Source organism: Leptopilina heterotoma, unplaced genomic scaffold, assembly GCF_015476425.1.
Source record: "Leptopilina heterotoma isolate Lh14 unplaced genomic scaffold, ASM1547642v1 Lhet_89, whole genome shotgun sequence".
Taxonomy (NCBI): domain Eukaryota; kingdom Metazoa; phylum Arthropoda; class Insecta; order Hymenoptera; family Figitidae; genus Leptopilina; species Leptopilina heterotoma.
Window position 1 is genome coordinate 734,003 of NW_025111192.1, and position 20,070 is coordinate 754,072.

At 22.5% G+C, this 20,070-nt stretch overlaps 1 protein-coding gene across 1 annotated transcript in view; it reads right to left on the reverse strand.

The window, feature by feature from the left end:
- Nucleotides 1-19,748, reverse strand: part of LOC122511655 (adenylate cyclase type 2) — a 33,066-nt gene extending 13,318 nt beyond the window's left edge. The window contains exons 1-3 of the mRNA XM_043627050.1: nt 19,359-19,748; nt 3,436-3,602; nt 2,015-2,329 (exon numbers count right to left, since the gene is read on the reverse strand). Of these exons, the coding sequence (XP_043482985.1) occupies nt 2,015-2,329; nt 3,436-3,602; nt 19,359-19,386 (510 nt within the window). The 5' untranslated portion in view covers nt 19,387-19,748. The remainder of the gene's footprint in view (nt 1-2,014; nt 2,330-3,435; nt 3,603-19,358) is intronic.
- Nucleotides 19,749-20,070: the final 322 nt, after the last annotated feature.

The following is a 20,070-nucleotide window of genomic DNA, read 5'->3' on the forward strand; positions in this document are numbered from 1 at the left end:
TTCCTCGATGAATTTTATTATTTATGAAAGTAATTGAATTCTTGTAAACGGGGTTATTAGAATTTTTTAAAATAATTGAATTTCCAAAAAAAAAATGTATTCCTTTAAAATAAAATTTTATTTATTTTCTTTTATTTATTTTATTAAAAATAATTGAATTTTGCAAAGAATTGTATTTAAATGCCTTAAAATAATTGAATTTTAGGGAATAATTTTGTTATTTATCGACAGAATTGAATTCTTTTGAAAGATTATTTATATAAATAATTGAATTCTTGGGAAGAATTTTATTAAAATCTAAATGAATAATTGAATTATTTAAAAAGAAATTAATTAAAATTGTATTTAAAATAATTGCTTTTTTTCGAACAATTTTATTAAAATATTTGAAAATAATTGAATACCTGTGAAAAATTCTAATATTTTTGTAAATAATTGAATTATTGTGAAAAATCATATTAAAATGGTTAAAAAGAATTGAATTTTTGTGATGAATTTTGTTATTTTTGAAAATAATTGAATTCTTCATAAGAATTTTATAAACATTATTTTAAATAATTAATTTTTTCGAAATATAATAAATATGAAAATTTTATTTTAAATAATTGAATTTTTGTGGAAAACTTTATTTGTGAAAATAATTGAATTTTTCTGTTAATTAATTAAAAATAGTATTAAAAATAATTGAAATTCTTCTATGAGTTTTATTATTTATGAAAATAATTGAATTCTTGCTTAGAATTAAATCAGAAATTTTTTTAAGAAATTGAATTTCCATGAAAAATGTTATTATATTAGTGAAAGTAATTGAATTATTGTGAAGAATTGTATAGAAATTTTGTTAAATAATTTATTTTTTCGTAATTTTTTTGGAAATGCTATTTTAAATTAAATTAATCACAAGTTTTGAACGTTCAAATCAGGGTGGCCACATGTCAGTAAAATCAGTAAAATCAGGGAAATGTCAGGGAAAAAAATATTTTGTCAGTAAAGTCAGGGAAATGTCAGGAAAAAAATTTTTTGTCAGTAAAGTCAGGGAAATGTCAGGAAAAATTTTTTTGTCAGGGCAATTAAAGAAGAAGGGAAGTGTCTGGAAAAAAATTTGTTTGTCAGTAAAGTCAGGGAAATGCCAGGAAAAATTTTTTTGTCAGGGCAATTAAAGAAATTAAGACGGTCATGCAATACATTTTTTGCTCTAAACAAAAAATTTTTGTCAGGGAAATTCGTTGTTATGTCAGTAAAATGTCAGGGAAATTGATAAAGTCAATCTTGCGGCCACCCTGTCAAATGAACGAAATATTTTGTATTAAAAATATTTTCATAAATTATTGATTCGAATAAAAATTTAAAACTTAGATTCTACATTTAAAAACTTTAAAAATTAATTTGTTTGATAGTAACTCAAAATTATTGTCATAAAAATTGAATTTGAGGAAGAAATAAATAAATTTCGTTCATTTGAACGTTCAGAATTTTAGGATCATTAAATTAATTGAATTTCCGTGGAAATTTTATTATTTATAAAAAAAATTGAATTTTGCAAAGAATTTTATCAATTTTTTTAAAAATAATTGAATTCTTTTGCGAAATTTTATGAAAATATGCTAGATATTGAAAATAATAATTGAATTTTGAATATTTTTTGAAAATAATAATTGAATCGTTTTAAAGAATTTGATTATAATTTTTTAGAACAGTTTTTTGATTTTTAGTGTTAGCGGATTTAAAGTAGTGGAAATTCTAAAAAAAAAACAGAAATAGTAGCTTTTAGAGACTGAAATTTAAAAAAGTTCCCAAATAGTAGCATAACGTAAAAAAAGTAGTAAATAGAAGGTTTTAGTAGATGAGTGCGAAGCCTGTAAAATCTGAATTTTACTGAAAATTAGTGGAGAATTTAAATTTGAATTAGTTGATGACTCTTCGCTAATTCAAATTTAGAGAGTAAATAAAATATTAATTAGTGCTTAGTATGGTGTGTCAATATTGGAAAAAAAGCAATTAAAAGTTCATTAACCTGATAATAATTAGAGGAATCGAGAATAAAGAAACTTTTCGCTATATAGAGAATGACTGGAACATAGCCTATAATCGATGGTCGGTGTTTCTTGATCCTTGGAAATGCAGCGACAATAGCGATAGTACTGCAAAAAGCTGGTATCGCTCCTCCCATTATTAAAACTCCAAATCCGAGGATAGTGGATGATATTGATCCTAAGATGAGTCTCGTGCGAGTACTGCTCAGTGTTGATGGAAATTGTGTTATTATTAAAAGAATCACAGATGACAGTAACATCGTGGACAGTGTTGTTATTTGCAACACATGCGTTTCCTTCAACAAACAAGAGATTCTTTTCAATACACGTTCATATAGTCTAGACAATTACAGATTACAACTGAAATGAAAAAAATTCTTATTATTCTTGTTAATAAATAAATTCTTATTAGAATTCTTATTAGAATTTTTATTAGAAGTCTTATTAATAAAAAATTCTTTGCAGTGTTAAAAGAAAGTGTTTCTACTTTAAAGGAATTTAGTTCCTTTCTGTATGTCCATATTATCAGCTTTAATCATACATAATTCTCTTGTATTGTAATACATTTTACAAAGTTCGACGTATGTCCTCAATTTCTGCAGAGCTTTCAATATTTTTTTTTACATTCCCTGGTACTATAGAACAAAAATACAGACTTGGATTTCTGGTTTTTAATTTATCGGAACTAATAGTAAAGAGATAATTTTATTATTAATGCCATCATCTGCAAGGGTTTAATAAGATTTTGCAGAATTTGTAACTTGTTAAAGGATACTACTCCATGTGGTTGTTATCATCGATTTTCGAGAAACTGTTTAATAAAGTCTCTGCGACATGATTACCTTGAGGGTATTCATTCATCTATGGATTATGTTGACAGGAAATTTGACAAAACTTTGAGAGATGTATTTAAGTTTAGTATATATGGATTATATCATGTAAGCACGTTCGATCTCTAACATTATCAGAACAAAATTAATCTCATCACTTTGTAAAATTAAACAATGGAAAATATTTGCATTTACCATATTTGGAAAAACTTTTCTAATTTTGGATCAGAAACTAACTCATCATCAAATCTGAGTATGAACAATGTTCCATATGATCATTACTCATTTTAACAACCTCTATTATTATTTTATCACGTATCTGCGATATTCTGAATTTATATCAAGGACCGCATCAAAATCATTTATGAGAATGCAAAACACGCGTGATAAATTTATTCTGTATGTGTTTGTATGTGCAACTTTTTAAAAGAAACATATTTTTGTGTGAAAAAATGTGTGAAATTCTAAACATGTATAAATTTTTATAAAAAAAATTGTTAGAATAGAGAGAAAGTTTTTATATATATTCGTATCACTTAGCTTGAAAGCTATTATTTGAAATTGAAACGTACATCTGAGTGAAAAATGAACAAGGCAATGAGTGCTGAGAGAGTGGCAACCACTGACACGGTGAAAATTCCAGTGAAAAAAGATGCTGAAAGTTTTCCCTCATATCTATTTCTAAGTTCCTGTAATTCCTTCGCATTTCCACCTTCATCTCCACCTTCTCCGTTGCCTTCTGTGAAAAGAGAGAGAGAGAGAGAAAAATAAAGGTATTTCGAAATGCTTGCGTAAACATATTATAGGTATGCATTAGATTTTCATATAATCATTAAATGTTGTGTAGTTTATGTTCTGATTTGCCTTATTGACATCATAAACTGTGAATATAACCGTATTATTTCAAATTGTTTTAATAGAAAGAAATATTATTTGTTTGTGAAAATAATGAGAAAATTTAGTCCACAATGCTGGGGAATGGAAAAAATTTTTTCAATAATCCTGAAAGTTTTGAACGTTCAAAAGAAATTTATTTTCTTTTTAAATTCAAAGTTTATTTTTGTTATATTGAGTCAATTATTTTGACCCAATATATGAAGCTGAAATTGGCACCCACTTAATTTTTGAAATTAAATTTGAAAGTTAAATATTTTTTTTTTTAAATCATAATAAAATTTTCAATAATTATTGATAACTAGGTGCAAGTTGCAGCTTCATGAAAGAATATTTACCTTTAAAATTTAATTTCCAAAATTAAGTGGGTGTTGATAACTGAGTGCCAGTTTCAGCTTCATTGACAAAATACAGGGCTCGAACTAGGTCCGTAAATCGCGTAAAAGTCCGTAAAAGTCAGTTTTTTTTTAAAAAAAAGGTCCGTAAAGTCCGTAATTTCATTGAAAAAACAAGAAAAGTTCGTAAATTTAACGATATAATTTGGAAAATTTTTGAGAAGTTATACAAATAATTGCAAAAATTCAATTATTTTTAAAAGTTATAAAATTCTTTGCAAAAATTCAATTATTTTCAAAAGTAATATATTTAATTGAATAATTTTCTAATAATTGAAATTTCTTAAAATTGAATTGTAAACAAATGGATTTGAAAATTGTCAAAGAAATTTTTCGAAAATTATTATAAATAATTGTTTAAAGAAGAATTTTAGTTAAAAATTTTAGAAAATAATATTTGAATTGAAATGTTGAAAATAATTTCCAAAATATTGAATTTACTTTTTTAATTTGTATTTTAGTCAGCGATTTTTAAAAAAATAACTGCACGGAGAGGGAATATATATTAAATTTTGTAAAAATATTTTCAAATTGGGGAAAAAGTGCGACAAAGCGAAATTTTGATATCAAAAAATACTAAACTTTAAAAAAACTTATGTGAAATTTAGTATAATTATATCAAATATCAAGAATATTAATTAAATTCTAATATAACTTTACTAAATTTCATATAAGTTTTTTTAAAGTTTAGTATTTTTTGATATCAAAATTTCGCTTTGTCGCACTTTTTCCCCAATTTGAAAATATTTTTACAAAATTTAATATATATTCTCTCTCCGTGTGTAAATAAAAAACTTTCGTTCATTTAAATTACGTTAGTTATCATCGACGCTCAGTGATGAAAACTATTATTTTAAGTTTTTAGAGATAAATATAGCACTAATTTTATCACTTTTATTTATCTAGAGACTTAAAAATTTTTCAAGGCATTTTTTACAACTAAAATCTTGGAAAAAATTTTTTCATTCTTTTCGATTAGGGCAAAAAAAATTATTTTCGACGCTAACTAACATTCTTTTAAATTTTTAAGATTTTTGGAAATGTTTAAAGTTTTGAAAAATTTTTTCAAAGTTTTTATTTTAAAAAAAGTACCTTGTAAAATCTTTTAACGCCCTAAGTGAATGAAAGAAATAATATTAGTGATATTTTTATCTCTTAAAAGACCAAATAATAATTTTAGATTCTGAGCTTCGACGATAATTTCAGGGACATAAAAATATATAAAAAAGGAGGATTTTTATTTATGTTGTAACAGAAATTGTATGTTTCTTAAAGGAAATACAAAATATTAAAATAACAGGGTTGACACAAGTCAGAGAATTTCATCAAAAGTACAGAGAAAAGTATTAAATTTCTAGAATTTATGAAAAAATTCTTTTTTTTTTAGGGTTTAGTAATAACTTTAAAAATATTAAAAATATTTAATTTGTGGATTTCCTTTTGCCTTGGAGACTCTGAAATATACTCACGAATTTTAATACAAAACTAAATTTTCTTCTATTTCTGACAATAATTGAACTTTGCAGAATATGAAGTTGAATTTATTTTAAATAAAATTGTTAAAAAACTTTAATAAAAATTATTATTTACAAATTATTTATAGCGAATAATTTTAGTTAAAAATTGAAAAAAATATTTGATTGTCAAAAGAGTTGTGTTTACAATTTTTATAAATAATTGAATTTCAAAAGATGTCAAATTAAAAAAAAAAATAATTGAATTTCAAAAGGTGTTAAATTGAAAAAATAATTAAATTTTAAAAGGTGTCAAATTCAAAAAATAATTGAAATTCAAAAGGTGTTAAATTGAACAAAAAAATAATTGAATTTCAGAAGGTGTCAAATTGAAGAAAATAATTGAATTTCAAAAGTTGTTAAAATGAAAAAAAATAATTGAATTTCAGAAGAGTTGCGTTTACAATTTTTATAAATAATTGAATTTCAAATGGTGTCAAATTAAAATTATTGAAAATTTTAACTTTAAATAATTTTAATTAAAAATTAAAAACTTCTCGAATAGAAAACTATTAATATAAACTATTTTTGTTTCAAATAATTTTATAATTAAGAAAAAAAATTTCGACTACTTTAAACAAATTTTTTTCGTTCATCAATATTGTAGACTCCAACTTCGTAAATAAATATTGCTATTTATTTAGACATACTTTTAAAATACGAAAAAAATGTCGAAGCATTTTATAATTATGCATTCACAAAGAAAATTTTTCATAAAAATATACATCTAAATTGCAAAGAGTTTCCTGTTTAAAATTATTCGTTTAAATTTCTTAAAGTGCATAAACAATTATTTCCTAATTTTTTGCAAAGAGAAAATTTCTTTGCGCAAATATTACTTTTTACTGATGATTCTGAATTGAAACGAACAAACGGAAGATAAATGTAGAATATACTGAATTATATAGAAGCAAATTAGAGAAAAATGAAAAGAAAACAATTGTGATAAGAGCAGAGGAAAAATTTAAAATAATATAATAATAATATAAAAGGACATAATTCGTTAAAAATAACTTTTGCTGCTTTTTTATATCTTTAATTGGTGTTTAATGTTTCCGGTCTCGTATATATAAAATTCAAAAGCACTCTCTTATCGTAAATTGTAGTAGAGCTTTTTTTTTATTTTGCGTGACATGACTATTGTAGTTTGAAATGTATTGTTAAAACAGTGGATAATGTACAATACTGGTTAGACCGGTTAGACAGCATACAAGTCTAATCATTATTTAAAATTATCAACATTTCTAGCAGAAGCAAAAAAAATCGTTCAATTTTTTTGTAGGAAAAAGAAGAAACGTATAAAATATTTCATTATTCACTTTGGCGTAATTTTTTTATACGTTTGTTGAAGTTCAGAACGTTTGTTCAACAAATCAACAACTAATCAACAATTTAGAAGAAATAATATTTTTTTGTTTAAATATTTGTATTTTTTGTATAAAAAATATTTTGATGTTGACTTTGAATTTGATTTTATTTTTGATTTTGAACTATTTTTTTCTGCTCGAATATTTTTAAAAATGACTATATCGAAAAGAATAAATATAAATTTTCGAATTTAGAAATTTCTTTGAACTGAAAAGCGAGAAAATTTAAAACAAGATCAAATTCCGATTGTCATTCCGGACTCTGACGATTCTAATTGCGAATATGCTGAGAAGAATTGAGCATTATTTTAAACATCTTCCCTACACACTGAACGAAGTGACTTACAACTATCCTTTAAACTTTGATACTGTACTTGAGTTGAAACTAGTAACTTGCCATCGCATGAGAAAGTCAAATTAATTTATGACTCTTATAACTAAATCAGCCAGATTGGTACACTGTAACGGAGCTTGCAGTACAATTTAACGAAGACCTGAAAGTTTCAAGGAGTAGTTCCTTTGTTGTTTATTAAAAAAACAAAAAAAAAAAAGAAAGAAACTTGAGCAACATTCGTATATAAAATAATCGAATAATTAAGAAAACATTGTTATTAATGCAGTAATGTGAATAATAATTATACGCTTAATTATTATTGAGTTAATGTCCCTCATTTTCTCCTCCCTCTGTTATAAATTGATGATTTGCTGTCCATAGATTCTCAATTCCAGCATTGAAATTTATTGGTGGACCTCATGTTTATCAACGTTTCTCGAATCATTAGTTTGATGTTTGATTAAAGATTTAATTAAAAAATGTTATTACTTTTTTTAAGGTTGTTTTTTGTGCTTTTAATCTGAATTTTTTTTTTAGCTACTATTTAATAGTAAAAACTTTTATTAATTTTTGAGTGATTCTTAATAATTATTTGTAATTCCTATTATGCTCAATTTACATTTTTTCAAATTTAGGGTGGACACATGTCAGTAACGTCATGTCAGGGAAATATCAGAAGAACAAAATTTTTATCAGTAAAGTCAGGAAAATGATAGGAAAAAAATTTTTTTACCAGGGAAATTAAGGAAATTTAGACTTTTTTCAACTGATTTTCAAACATTGCGACTTTTTCGACTTTTTTTTCCAAATATTGCATCAAAATACTACATTTTTAAGTATAAAATGCAACTCATATTGATTTTTAAATTGCGAAAAATAATTATAAACAAATCTTTCAAAAATTATTTTTGAATCACTTTTTTAAGATATAATTAAATTCTTCAAATATATCTGTAGTAAAGAACCTTTTTGAATAATTGAAATTTTCTAAAATTGAATTGAAAATAATTAATTTTTTTCAAGTATTTTGTTACAATTTTGGAAAATCAACTTTTAGAGGATTTTAATTGCAAATTTTGAAAATAATCGAATTATCAAAAATGTTAATGAAAAATCTTTAAATGTAAAATTAATGAAAATTAGCTTCTAATTTTTTAAAACTCAATATTTTTAATTGCATATTTCCGGAAATTCAAATACACACAAAAAATAATATTTTAGAATTATTTTTAACATTTTGGAAAAAGAATTAGGTTAAAAATTTTTAATTAAAATTCATGAAAAAATTAATTACTTTTTTTTAAATTATACAGAAATTTATTTAAGAAATTCAATTATTTTCAAAAAATTAATTAAATTTTGAATAATTGAAATTTTCTAAAATTTAATTGAAAAATATTTAATTTTTTTCAAGTATTTTGTTACAATTTTGGAAAATCAACTTTTAGAGGATTTTAATTGCAAATTTTGAAAATAATTGAATTATCAAAAATGTTAATGAAAAATCTTTAAAGGTAAAATTTAAAAATGAAAATTAATGAAAATTAGTTTATGTTTTTTTTTAAATTCAATGTTTTCAATATTTTCAACTACACATTTCCGAAAATTCAAATACACACAAAAAATAATTTATTTTTAACATTTTGGAGAAAAAATCATGTTCAAAATTTTTAATTAAAATTCATCAAAAAAATATTTAGTTTTTTTTAAATTATACAAAAATTCTTTAAAGAAATTGAATATTTAAAAAAAAAATTAATTGTAAGAATTTCTTCATTATAATTTTCTAAAAATATTTCACCTTAATAACTTAAGAAAAAAATCACGGACAGTTACAATAATTTTAAAAAATTGAGTTTTTGTATTTTAATAATTGAATTCTAGAAGAATTTTCGAAAAATTATTTAAAATAATTGATTTAGAAATGAAGTCTAGTTGAAAATTGTAGAAAATAATTGAATTCACGTGGGGTTATAATTTTAATTTTTAGAAATTATTAAAATTTATAAATTTTACTCATTATTCGTAAAGTTTCATATTTTCCTGTAAAATGAATTTTGTCAGGGAAAATAATTTTAATGTCAGTAAATTGTCTGGGAAATATCTGGGAAATTGATAAACTGAAAATTGTGACCACCCTGATTGAAATTTATTTTGAAATTTGAATTTAAATTTGTTTTGAAATTTGAATGAATTGAACTCTATTTTGAATCAATTGAAATTTATTTCGAATCATTTGAAATTTTCTTTTAATAAAAGTGAACTTTATTTTTAATAAATTGAATTTTAGTTCAACATCAAAGTTAAAGTCAGAGTGAAAAGGAAACTCAAAGTGAAAGTTAAAATCGAATCCAAAGTAAAAATAAAAAATTGCAACTGAAAAAAATTAATTCATTTTGAACTTTCAAAATTTTATTGAAATTAATTTAGTTTTAAAATTTGTTTAATTTACGTTTCTGATTTTTATTAATTTCTCTCATTTTTCCATAGTTTTAAATTTATTTTTCGAAATTATTTATGTTTAAAAAAATTAGAGTATGAATGAAATTTTAATTTATTTCGTGTTTACGAAATAAATAAAAAATCTTCTGCCTCTAATAAATTAACTCGAATTTTTTTCACCATTATCTAAAAATGTTTTATGTGTCACTTTAATCATGCACTAATCTTGGATTATGTAGATTTCTTTGATACATGAGAGAAGAATTTTAATTATTGTTCCTATTATATGCTTATAATTAAAAAATTTTGCATAAATACAAAAATTCACTGGGTTTGTAAAAAAGAGCAATTTCTTCTAATTTTTATAGAAAATAAGGTAATAAACTCTAATTCTCATAGAAATAGGAAATTAACTTATTTTCTTCTAATTTTTATAGAAAATAAGGTAATGATTTTATTTTCTAAATTGTTTGTTCTTGCGGAAAAAATAAAATTGAACAGTTGGAAAATACAAATAAACGTTTTTGTATTAACTGGTGAATTTTATTTTTCTTCACTATGGTTGGATAGCGTTTGTTCCCTAATAATTAGTTATTTTTAGTACTTGTTATTTTAACTTTTTAACTGTTTTAGTTGAGATATTTTTTTGTTCCTTTTTTTTAAGAAATTAGTTTAGTTATCTCAGCTATTTGGTTTCTTCATGTAAAAATATATTACTTTTATATGGATAAAAGAAGTTCTATATTGTTATACAATAAAAATCCTTCCGTCAGTTGTTCAATATCGTACAAAGCTCGAGGCTCTTAAAGAAAACCATTTAAGGATGCGCTTTCACCATGAAAAGCTGTTTCGTTTATAAGATTCACGTTAAGGTTTTAAAGTGTAAAAGTTAAAGTTTATACAATGCAAAAAAAAGGAGACATTTCCTCTTGATGAAGTAAACATTAAAGTGTAATTTCAATTCTTTATTTAATTTTCTTATTCCTATAGAAGGGGAATTAATTACTATTATGTAAATTTTAATTGGAACACGGAAAAAAATATAGAGTCTCACTTTTACTATTTTGTATTTTCCGAGTTAAACGTTAGTTAACTAAACTTAAACTAAACCTAAACTCTGTGTGGAACTTGTGCGCATTTCTGGGAAAACTTTTGCTATTTTCTAAATAAATTCTGCTACGTTCGAATAAGTACAATTATTTTCACTATACTTCGGAAATTGCAAAATTTACTCTCTGGAAATAGTAAAAATTGCGCAGAAATTTTGCTTTGTCGCATTTTCTCCCCAAATTAAAAGAAAAATTTATACTAATTTTCTTTTTGGGTGTAATAAGATAAAGAAGCTTTTTGTCCCGCACAGGGAATTTTTATTTTAATTTTAATACTTTTTTTTACATTTATGAATTTTATTTTAAAATTTTAAGAATTTGTAAAAGCTTGCTTTCACTTTACTTTTTTTTGTAGTCGAAACAAATTTATCTAGCTTTTGCACAGAACCTATTCTTTCGAGTTGAAATTTTTATACTTATATATAAAGCAAAATCAATTTTGTCTAGATTTTTTCGTATCTACTATGATACTAAAGTTCTGAACGTTGTTTTATTTCTTATTTTTTAAATTAAATTTTTACTGCAATAATTTTGCGTCACTAAAGTCAGGAAAAATTTACTTGATTTGTTCGGTTCAACTAAAAATTTGCTTCAAGTGATTAAATTCTTTCTTCAAACGCTGAATTTATTTCAAGGAAGCAAATATTTATTTAAATCAGCTAAATATTTATTCAGAGGGTCGATTATGTGACTTCATTTTTACTTTGACTTTCATTTTTATTTTCACTTTGAAAGATTTTTATTTTTTATTTTATGAATTTTTATTCTTACTTTCGTTTTCACTTTTACTCTGATAGATTTTTATTTTCACTTTTATTTCCAATTTCACTTTGACAGTTTTTTTTATTTTTTTTACATTCTGTCAAAGTGAAAGTGAACTGAATGTGAAAGTAAAAATAAAAATATCAAAGTGACAGTGAAAATAAAAGCAAAAATAAAAGTTTATCAAAGTGAAAGTGAAAATAAAAATCTATCAAAGTGAAGGTGAAAATAGAAGTGAAAGTAAAAATGAAATTACGTAATCAACTCTAAGGTTGAAAAAACTTTATTTAGAATAAATTAAAAATAATGTTTATACAACAAAATATAATTCAAAAATAATTTATTCTGAGTGTGTCAAAAATAAGTTTCTAAGTGAAAAATTTGTTTTCAATTTTTATTGCAATCGATAATTTATGAAAATATTTGTAAAAAAAAAATTTTCTTCTTTTTACGTTAAAAATTTCTAAATCATTATTTGCTGGACAAAGACGAGCTTAATTTTCTTTTTCGTTTCTGACTATTTCGGGAAAGTTATATTATGCTAAATAGTTCATATAATATTTGGCAATTCATCTAAGCAGCTGTGACTTATTTATCATCGCAAGTTACACTTTCGCTCATATGTATAGGTAAATCACACAAAATTTGATTTATATGTTTCTAAATAAAACAAAATTTTTTGGAGAAATTTATTATTTAAATTTTCTTTAAATTTTTGTTTGTCATCTTTGCTTTGTCGTATTTTTTATTCCAAAACAAAATAAGTCAGTCACTAATTCAAATTAGTAAACATTTTTACTAATTTAAATTTAGAGAGAGTGGAATGAATTTTTTCAGTAGTTTCAGTAGAAATTGCTTATGCTTTCAATTTGTTGATTCTAATTTAAATTCTAATTAATTTTTTCTGTTTCTATTATGTGTATATACAACTGTGTACATTCTCTTCCACAAAAGGAAATAAGGTCGATTGTTGAGAAGATGCGTGCTAAAAGCTTACACTAGTAAATCGATGTTGGAACTATTGTTTCACTACCATCTTATTAATAGCTCAAAAATAATGATCAGAAGATCATTTTTATTTTAAGAAAAGATTTTCGTTTCAATTTTTGTTTAAAAAATAATTGACCGACTCTAGCCTTTTAGATAATTTAATTATATTATTCAAATGATAAAATAGATGAATAAAAAAAATATATTAAACTTGACATCAACTTTTTTTAATTTCAGTGCGAAAAAAACATCATAATTTATCATTTTGTTACATATTTATTCAAAAAATTTCATTTGGAAAAAATGGACATAATTTTTCAAATTTCTGTTCATTAAAAAAAGCAGTGCAATTTATTTTCGTTTGCTTTTAAGTTTAACTTTTTTCTTTTTTTTAGTAGATTTTAATTATTTTCGTATTTACCATGTTGAAGTCCACAACGTTGATCAACGAAAAAAAATTTTAAACTTAATAAATTAATTAAAAATGACGCTGCAATATTGTCACAAAAATATTTCGAAATAAAAGATTGATGTTTATATTTTGATAATAATTATTTTGCAATTAAATATTAAATTAAAAATAATACTTGAATGCATTAAATAAATTTATTTCGTTGACAAACGTTGTGGACTTTAACTTCGTTCGTATTTTATTTATTTACTTATTTCTTTACTTATTCATTTATTTTCTTATTTATTTACTTATTTATTTACTTATTTATTTACTCATTTATTTACTTATTTATTTACTCATTTATTTACTTATTTATTTATTTACTTATTTATTTGATTATTTATTTGTTTATTTATTTATTTAAAAGTTAAATAACTCTTTTTGTTAAATTTCGATCAGAGATCAAAGTCAAATTAAAAAAAAAACAAATATGTAACTATTTTTGTATAATTTTTTTTTTACCTTTTTCGAAATTAATCTCAGAGTAGTAAGTTTAGACTTTAGAAATCTCTGGCAAAAAGCCAAAGTAAACTATTTTGAAAGAAAGAGATGTTCTTGTTTAGTTTTTGCTCTTTGCTTCTTCTTTTTCAATTTAGTCCCCGCGAGTTCGGTAATTATAGTTCTTTTTTTTCGTTATAATTATTAATTCAAGTGAATTAAAACTCTTTCAATATTATATGACGAATCAAAGAGAATGAATTTAAAAAAGAACTCGCTTTTCAATTAGCACGGATTGTAAACTCTTTACCATCAACTTGAAAAAAAAATTCTTCCCAAGTATAATTGGCAGAAAAAAACGAATCGATAAAGAAATAGAAAAGTTTCTTTTTTGATTTTAACTTTGACTTTTAACTTTTTTTGAAAAGCAACGTGTTTGGAATTAAACTGTTTAATATATGAAACTTTTTCTTTCTTTTTTTTTTTTTTTTGATTTTTTTTTTAAACAGAATCTTTTCAAGGTTGGAGATAATTTTATCTCTTTCCGTTTGTAACTTGCATATAAACGTTAAGCGCCAAGCACTAAGGATCATTACTGATTCTGTTACTAACTGATAATTGACGAATAGAAGGTCAGAGTCTCAATTGTTTTTAAGTGTAGTTCAAGTTCAATTTGTGATTGTAAAATGTTGGGATCCACTGAATTCGAAATTTTTATTTGCTCAATAACAATGAGGAATTTTGTTTGGATTTTTATTTTTATTGGAAGTTTTGTAGAAAAATTGTAGTAATTAGGTTTCGCTACATTTACGATCAACGATTAAATATAATTTATATGTTTCACGCCAGAGAAAAATAGTTAATTTTTCAGTTTAAAAAATTGTTTCGTTTAGAATGGTTCAAGAAACCTTTGTAGAAATTTGTTTCATTAAAATTTTGAACTTTCGAGTGAATCAATTCAAAAAGGTACAAAAGTTGCTTAGGGAAATATTTTTTCCTCTTGTGAGTTTCTTTGCAAATATAAAAAATTTCATGGATTCAAATATTGATGGAAAATTTGCATGGAAAATATTTTTTCCTCTAAATTTCTAAACGCTCATATTTTAGGGAGCTTTTATTCAAAAGTAGATACAAAATTTGCATGGAAAAATATTTTTCCCCTAAATTTCGAAACCTTCAAATTTCAAAATTTTACGGACATAAGAATTTATTCAAATACGAGCAAAAGTTTATATAAAAAATTCCAATTTGCTTGGAAAAATATTTTTTCCTCTAAATCGTTGATCAGTAAAAGTTCCAAACTCCGCAACCAAAGTCATTAAAAAGAAAAATTGATGTATAAAAATTGCACTTTTTATATTTCTATATCATATTATGCAGAAAATAATCTTATCAAGAAAGTGCATTTTCAACGTTATTGATGGTAATAAAGTTTTAATCAGCTGAAATCTTTACAGAAAGAAAATTATATATTTTTTTGACTATTAAATTCTAAAATTATGTCAGCTTTGAAATTATTAATTTTAATTATAAGAAATCGATATTCGATTAGGATTTTGCAAATTGCATTAACTACCTGCAGAATGCATGAATTCATACAGCATGTAATTTCATCAATTGAAGTTTTCTTTGATGTTAAATAATTCATTAGCAGATAATTAGCGACTGTTCCTATTCCATACTTATGTGTGTGCTGCAAAGTATTGAGAGAATTCGTCTTCTTATTCATAAGATCAAAATGTTTCGAGTGATTTTCTTAGCCAAGAAGTTAATCTAATTTAGTCATCTTTCAGAGTATCTATCTCTATTCAATTCAAAACATATCCACAACTTTGAGTGTTAATATTGTAATTGTAATTCAATTATCTTTAGTTTATAGCTAATTTACAACATTCTTATTCACGAAATTAATAAATAAATAAATTTATTAATTAATTTTAATTCATAATAATTTATTTTCCAATCGATAGTAAATTAATAATTCAATTATTAATTAATTTTAATTAATACCTAATTATTTATTTTGAAAACAATAGAAAATTAATAATTAAATTAATTTGAATTAAAAATAATTTATTTTGAAGTCTATTTACTTCAAAAAAATAAATTAAAGTAAATTAATAATTAAAATAATTTTAAATTTATAAAAATTGTTGATATAAAATTTTATTAATCTAAATTATTACTATTATTATAACACGAAAAAAGATTTTATCTGGAAAAAATTTTGAACAACAAATTGTTGAAATAAAGAGAAGAAATTAAAAAAAAATAATGGATAAAAAAATTTTGCTCTTGAATTTAAAAAATCTGGTGAAATGTAATATAAAATATTGATGCTGCGGTAAAATTTCAAACAGATTATGAATAGTGACATTATTTAGATTGTTAGGAAGTGTGCCAGTTGTACCTGGTATTGACAGTTCACAGTTTCTACATGCGCCTCTTGTTTGTTGATTTTCTTTTCTTTTTTTTTTGTTTTGTGTGTTGTTGTTGAGATAGTATTTCATTAAATCATTGATTCAGTTATGGTATTGCGCAAATATTTAAAAACGTGTGAGTTGAGTTTTTTTTTTTTGTTTGTTCTTTTGAAAAAGAAATTATATTTGAAAAAATGTGCAAAAATCCAAGTTTATATGAATTTTGACGTTTGCATATATGTGCACCTACTTCAACAAGTTTCTCTACTATTTATTAAATGATGATAACCCGAGGCGTAGTTGTACACCTCAAATGTAGTTTGAATTTTAGCTAAAACTTTACGTCACCTGATGTCACACATTTATTAAATTATTTATAACTCTTTCTCAATTAAAAAATGAGGATATGGTGGAAAATATAGGAAATAATGTTATCTAAATCTGAATTAGTATAGAAAATGATTGATTATTAGTAGAAATTAACTGATTGTTAGGTGAAAATTTTTTTAAACTAATTTTTAGGAGAAATTAACTAATTATATTAGTAAAAAAAAAGGTTAATTATTAATAAAAAATAACTAACTAGTATTAGAAATTAACTAATTATTAGAATAATTAAACTAATTATTATTCAAAATTAACTACTTATTAGTAAAAATTAACTAATTCTTAGTAGAAAATAACTAATAAATTAGTCAACTTTCACTAATATATTTAGTTATCAAAGTTTTAGTTATTTTTATTAAAATTCACTTAAAGAGAATTTAACTAATAATAAGTTATTATATTAACAATTTAATTAAAATTATTTACTTTATAATTAAATCTAATTTAGACAGTAAAAATTATTAAATATTAAAAAAAATACTAAATAGTAAAAAATACTAAACACAAAAAAATTCCAAATATTAAAATATAAGAAATATAAAAAATACTAAATACTAAAAAGTTCGAAATACTTTAGTATTTCTTATATTTTAATATTTGGAATTTTTTTGCGTTTAGTATTTTTTTAGCATTTAATAATTTTTACATTCTAAATTAGATTTAGTTATAAACTAAATAATTTTAATTATATAATAATTTAAATATATTTTAATACAAAATAGTAAAAAATTCGAAATACTAAAATATACGAAATAGTAAAAAATACAAAAAAATCAAACACACTAATTACTAAAAATACTAAATATAGTAAAAAATACGAAGAAAAAAAATACGAAATACTAAAAAGTACGATAAAATACAAAAATCTAAATAGTTATACTATAAAAATTAAAAAATAAAATACTAAAATGCTAAATAGTAAAAAGTGTAAAATAGTAAAAATACGAAATAATAAAAAATATGAAAACCTTAAACACACTAATTACTAAAAATACTAAATATTAAAAAATACGAAATAATGAAAATACGAAATAGTAAAAATACTAAATATTAAAAAATGCGAAAGAATAAAAAAATACGAAAAATTAAAATACTAATTACTAAAAATACTAAATACTAAAAAATAGGAAAAACTAAAACACACTAATTAGTTGAAAATAAAAAATACTGAAAAATATTAAATAGTATTTAGTATTTTTTACTATTTAATATTTTTTTAATATTTTATATTTTCTAGTAATTAGTGTTTTTTAGTTTTACTTATTTTTTTATTATTTCATATTTTTTAGTACTTCTTATATTTTAGTATTTGGAATTTTTTGTGTTTAGTATGTTTTGTAGTATTTAATCATTTTTACTGTCTAAATTAGATTTAGTTATGAACTAAATAATTTTAATTATATAATAATTTAATTTTAATAATTTATTTTTTATTTAATTCGAAATACTAAAATATACGAAATAGTAAAAAATACAAAAAAATCAAACACATTAATTACTAAAAATACGAAATACTAAAAAGTACGAAAAAAACAAAAACAAAAATAGTAATAATAAAAATTAAAAAATAAAATACTAAAATGCTAAATAGTAAAAAGTGTAAAATAGTAAAAATACTAAATACTAAAAAATACGAAATAATAAAAAATACGAAAACCTAAAACAAACTAATTACTAAAAATACTAAATAGTAAAAAATACGAAATAATAAAAAATAGGAAAAATTAAAACACTAATTACTAAAAATACCAAATACTAAAAAGTACTATAAATTTAAAAAAGTATGAAATAGTAAAATTACGAATTACTAAAAAATACGAAATAGTAAAAGTACAAAATATTAGAAAATACGAAATAGTAAAAGTACAAAATATTAGAAAATACTAAATACTAAAAAGTACGAAATGGTAAAACTACGAAATGGTAAAACTACGAAATAGTAAAAAATACGAAATACTAAAATTCCATTTGTTGAATTAGAAATATATATTTTGTTTTTCAATAAATAGCGGAAAATGCGGGAAATAAAAATTAAATAATACAAAATTTATTGTTCTTTGTTAAAATTTTTGTTGAGAATATATTGCCCGGATGAAAATAGTAATCCCTTTTATCTCTGCGATGTTTCGTATCAATTTTTTTTTCCCTTTAAAAAAAGGAAATCTCGATAAGAATAAGTTGGAGAAAAAAAGAATGTGTATAGGACGAATCTAAGATATAGCTTCTTATCAATGGAATGGAATGTAATATATATGAATGCAAATTTTGTGGAAAAAGATGAGGAAAAATCATATCAAATGTATATGATACGCTAGATTTCATATATTAAAGTACGTATATATACGTTGGCTAGGAATTCCAAGGCTTTGAGAAACTATTCGATTCGATTCCATTTTAAATAAATATCACGTTCAATGCTTTTCTAACTAAAACTGAAAATTTCAAACTCAATTACTTGCTTTAGATTTAATTACTTCGAGTACTTATAATGAGAACTTATATTTTTTTGTCCCTATATAAAGTTCCGAATGTTCGAATAAACGAAATCTATTTTAGATTTCGAATTAAAATTTTATTGCAAAAAAAAAATTATTATTTTTATCTATTAGAAAAACTAGAGTTTAAATTAAACTTTTGCTTTTTAAGGGGCAATTTTAGAAAATATTTATTTTGTCAACAAATTTCGTCGTTTTGAACGTTCAGATTTTAGCTTTGTACAATTTAATAATTTTTGAATATAGTTTTAATGGAAAAAAAACATTAAAAATTGAAAACGGTAAAAAAACGTTTAAAATTGAAAATAGTTTTAATAGAAAAAAAACATTAAAAATTTTAGTGTAATTTATTTTTATTCTTGCAAACAATATTCTTTTTAATTCTAACAAACAGTACGCTTTTAATTCGTGAAAAAAAGGAAGATTAGATAGCTATATAAAAATAGTACTTTATACATTAGTTGACATGCACTCTTTTTTTTTTTGTTTATTACCTTCGTCTTCAAAAACGCCGTTCTCCATAGTTATTTTCTTTATCGACTTTTTTCTTTTTTTCCCTTTTCTTCAGTATCACTAAAATTCACTCAAAATTTTATATTTATTATTTGAAACTAATTTCATAAAATGTTTGGTCGTCATTCATTTTGAAAATAAAAGAAAAATTCACTTATTTTTTGCATTAAACATACATGACATTTTTTCAAATGTATAAAAATTAATTTTAATTATTTTCATTATTTGTTTAGAATTCGCACATTTCGTAAAGAAATTCATTTAAGGAAGCACTGGAAATTTCTTTTTTGTGTTGTAATTCATAAAAGTGAAGACGAGTTGAACAAAATTCTTGTCGGCCCGCTTTCGCGGTCGCGACTGCAACTGGTGGCTGGAAAGCGACTCTATCTTGAGCTTGTGCTTTTCTATAGTGTGTTCAAAATAACTCCCGCAAGCACGCGATGTTATAATAATACTTTAAGTTCAACGGTCCCTAATGAAGGAAATTTTCAAAATTGTGCTTCTTCCTCTTCCTTGACATTTTCTTTTCGTTGATATTTGTTTTAATTAAGATAATAATCAACTAGATAATAAATAATTATCATAATCCTAATTAATAACAAGTATTAATCGTACTAATCTTATTAGACAAGATTATTTTATTATTATTATTTTTATTATAATCATTAATTATTATTAATTATTAAAATTAAA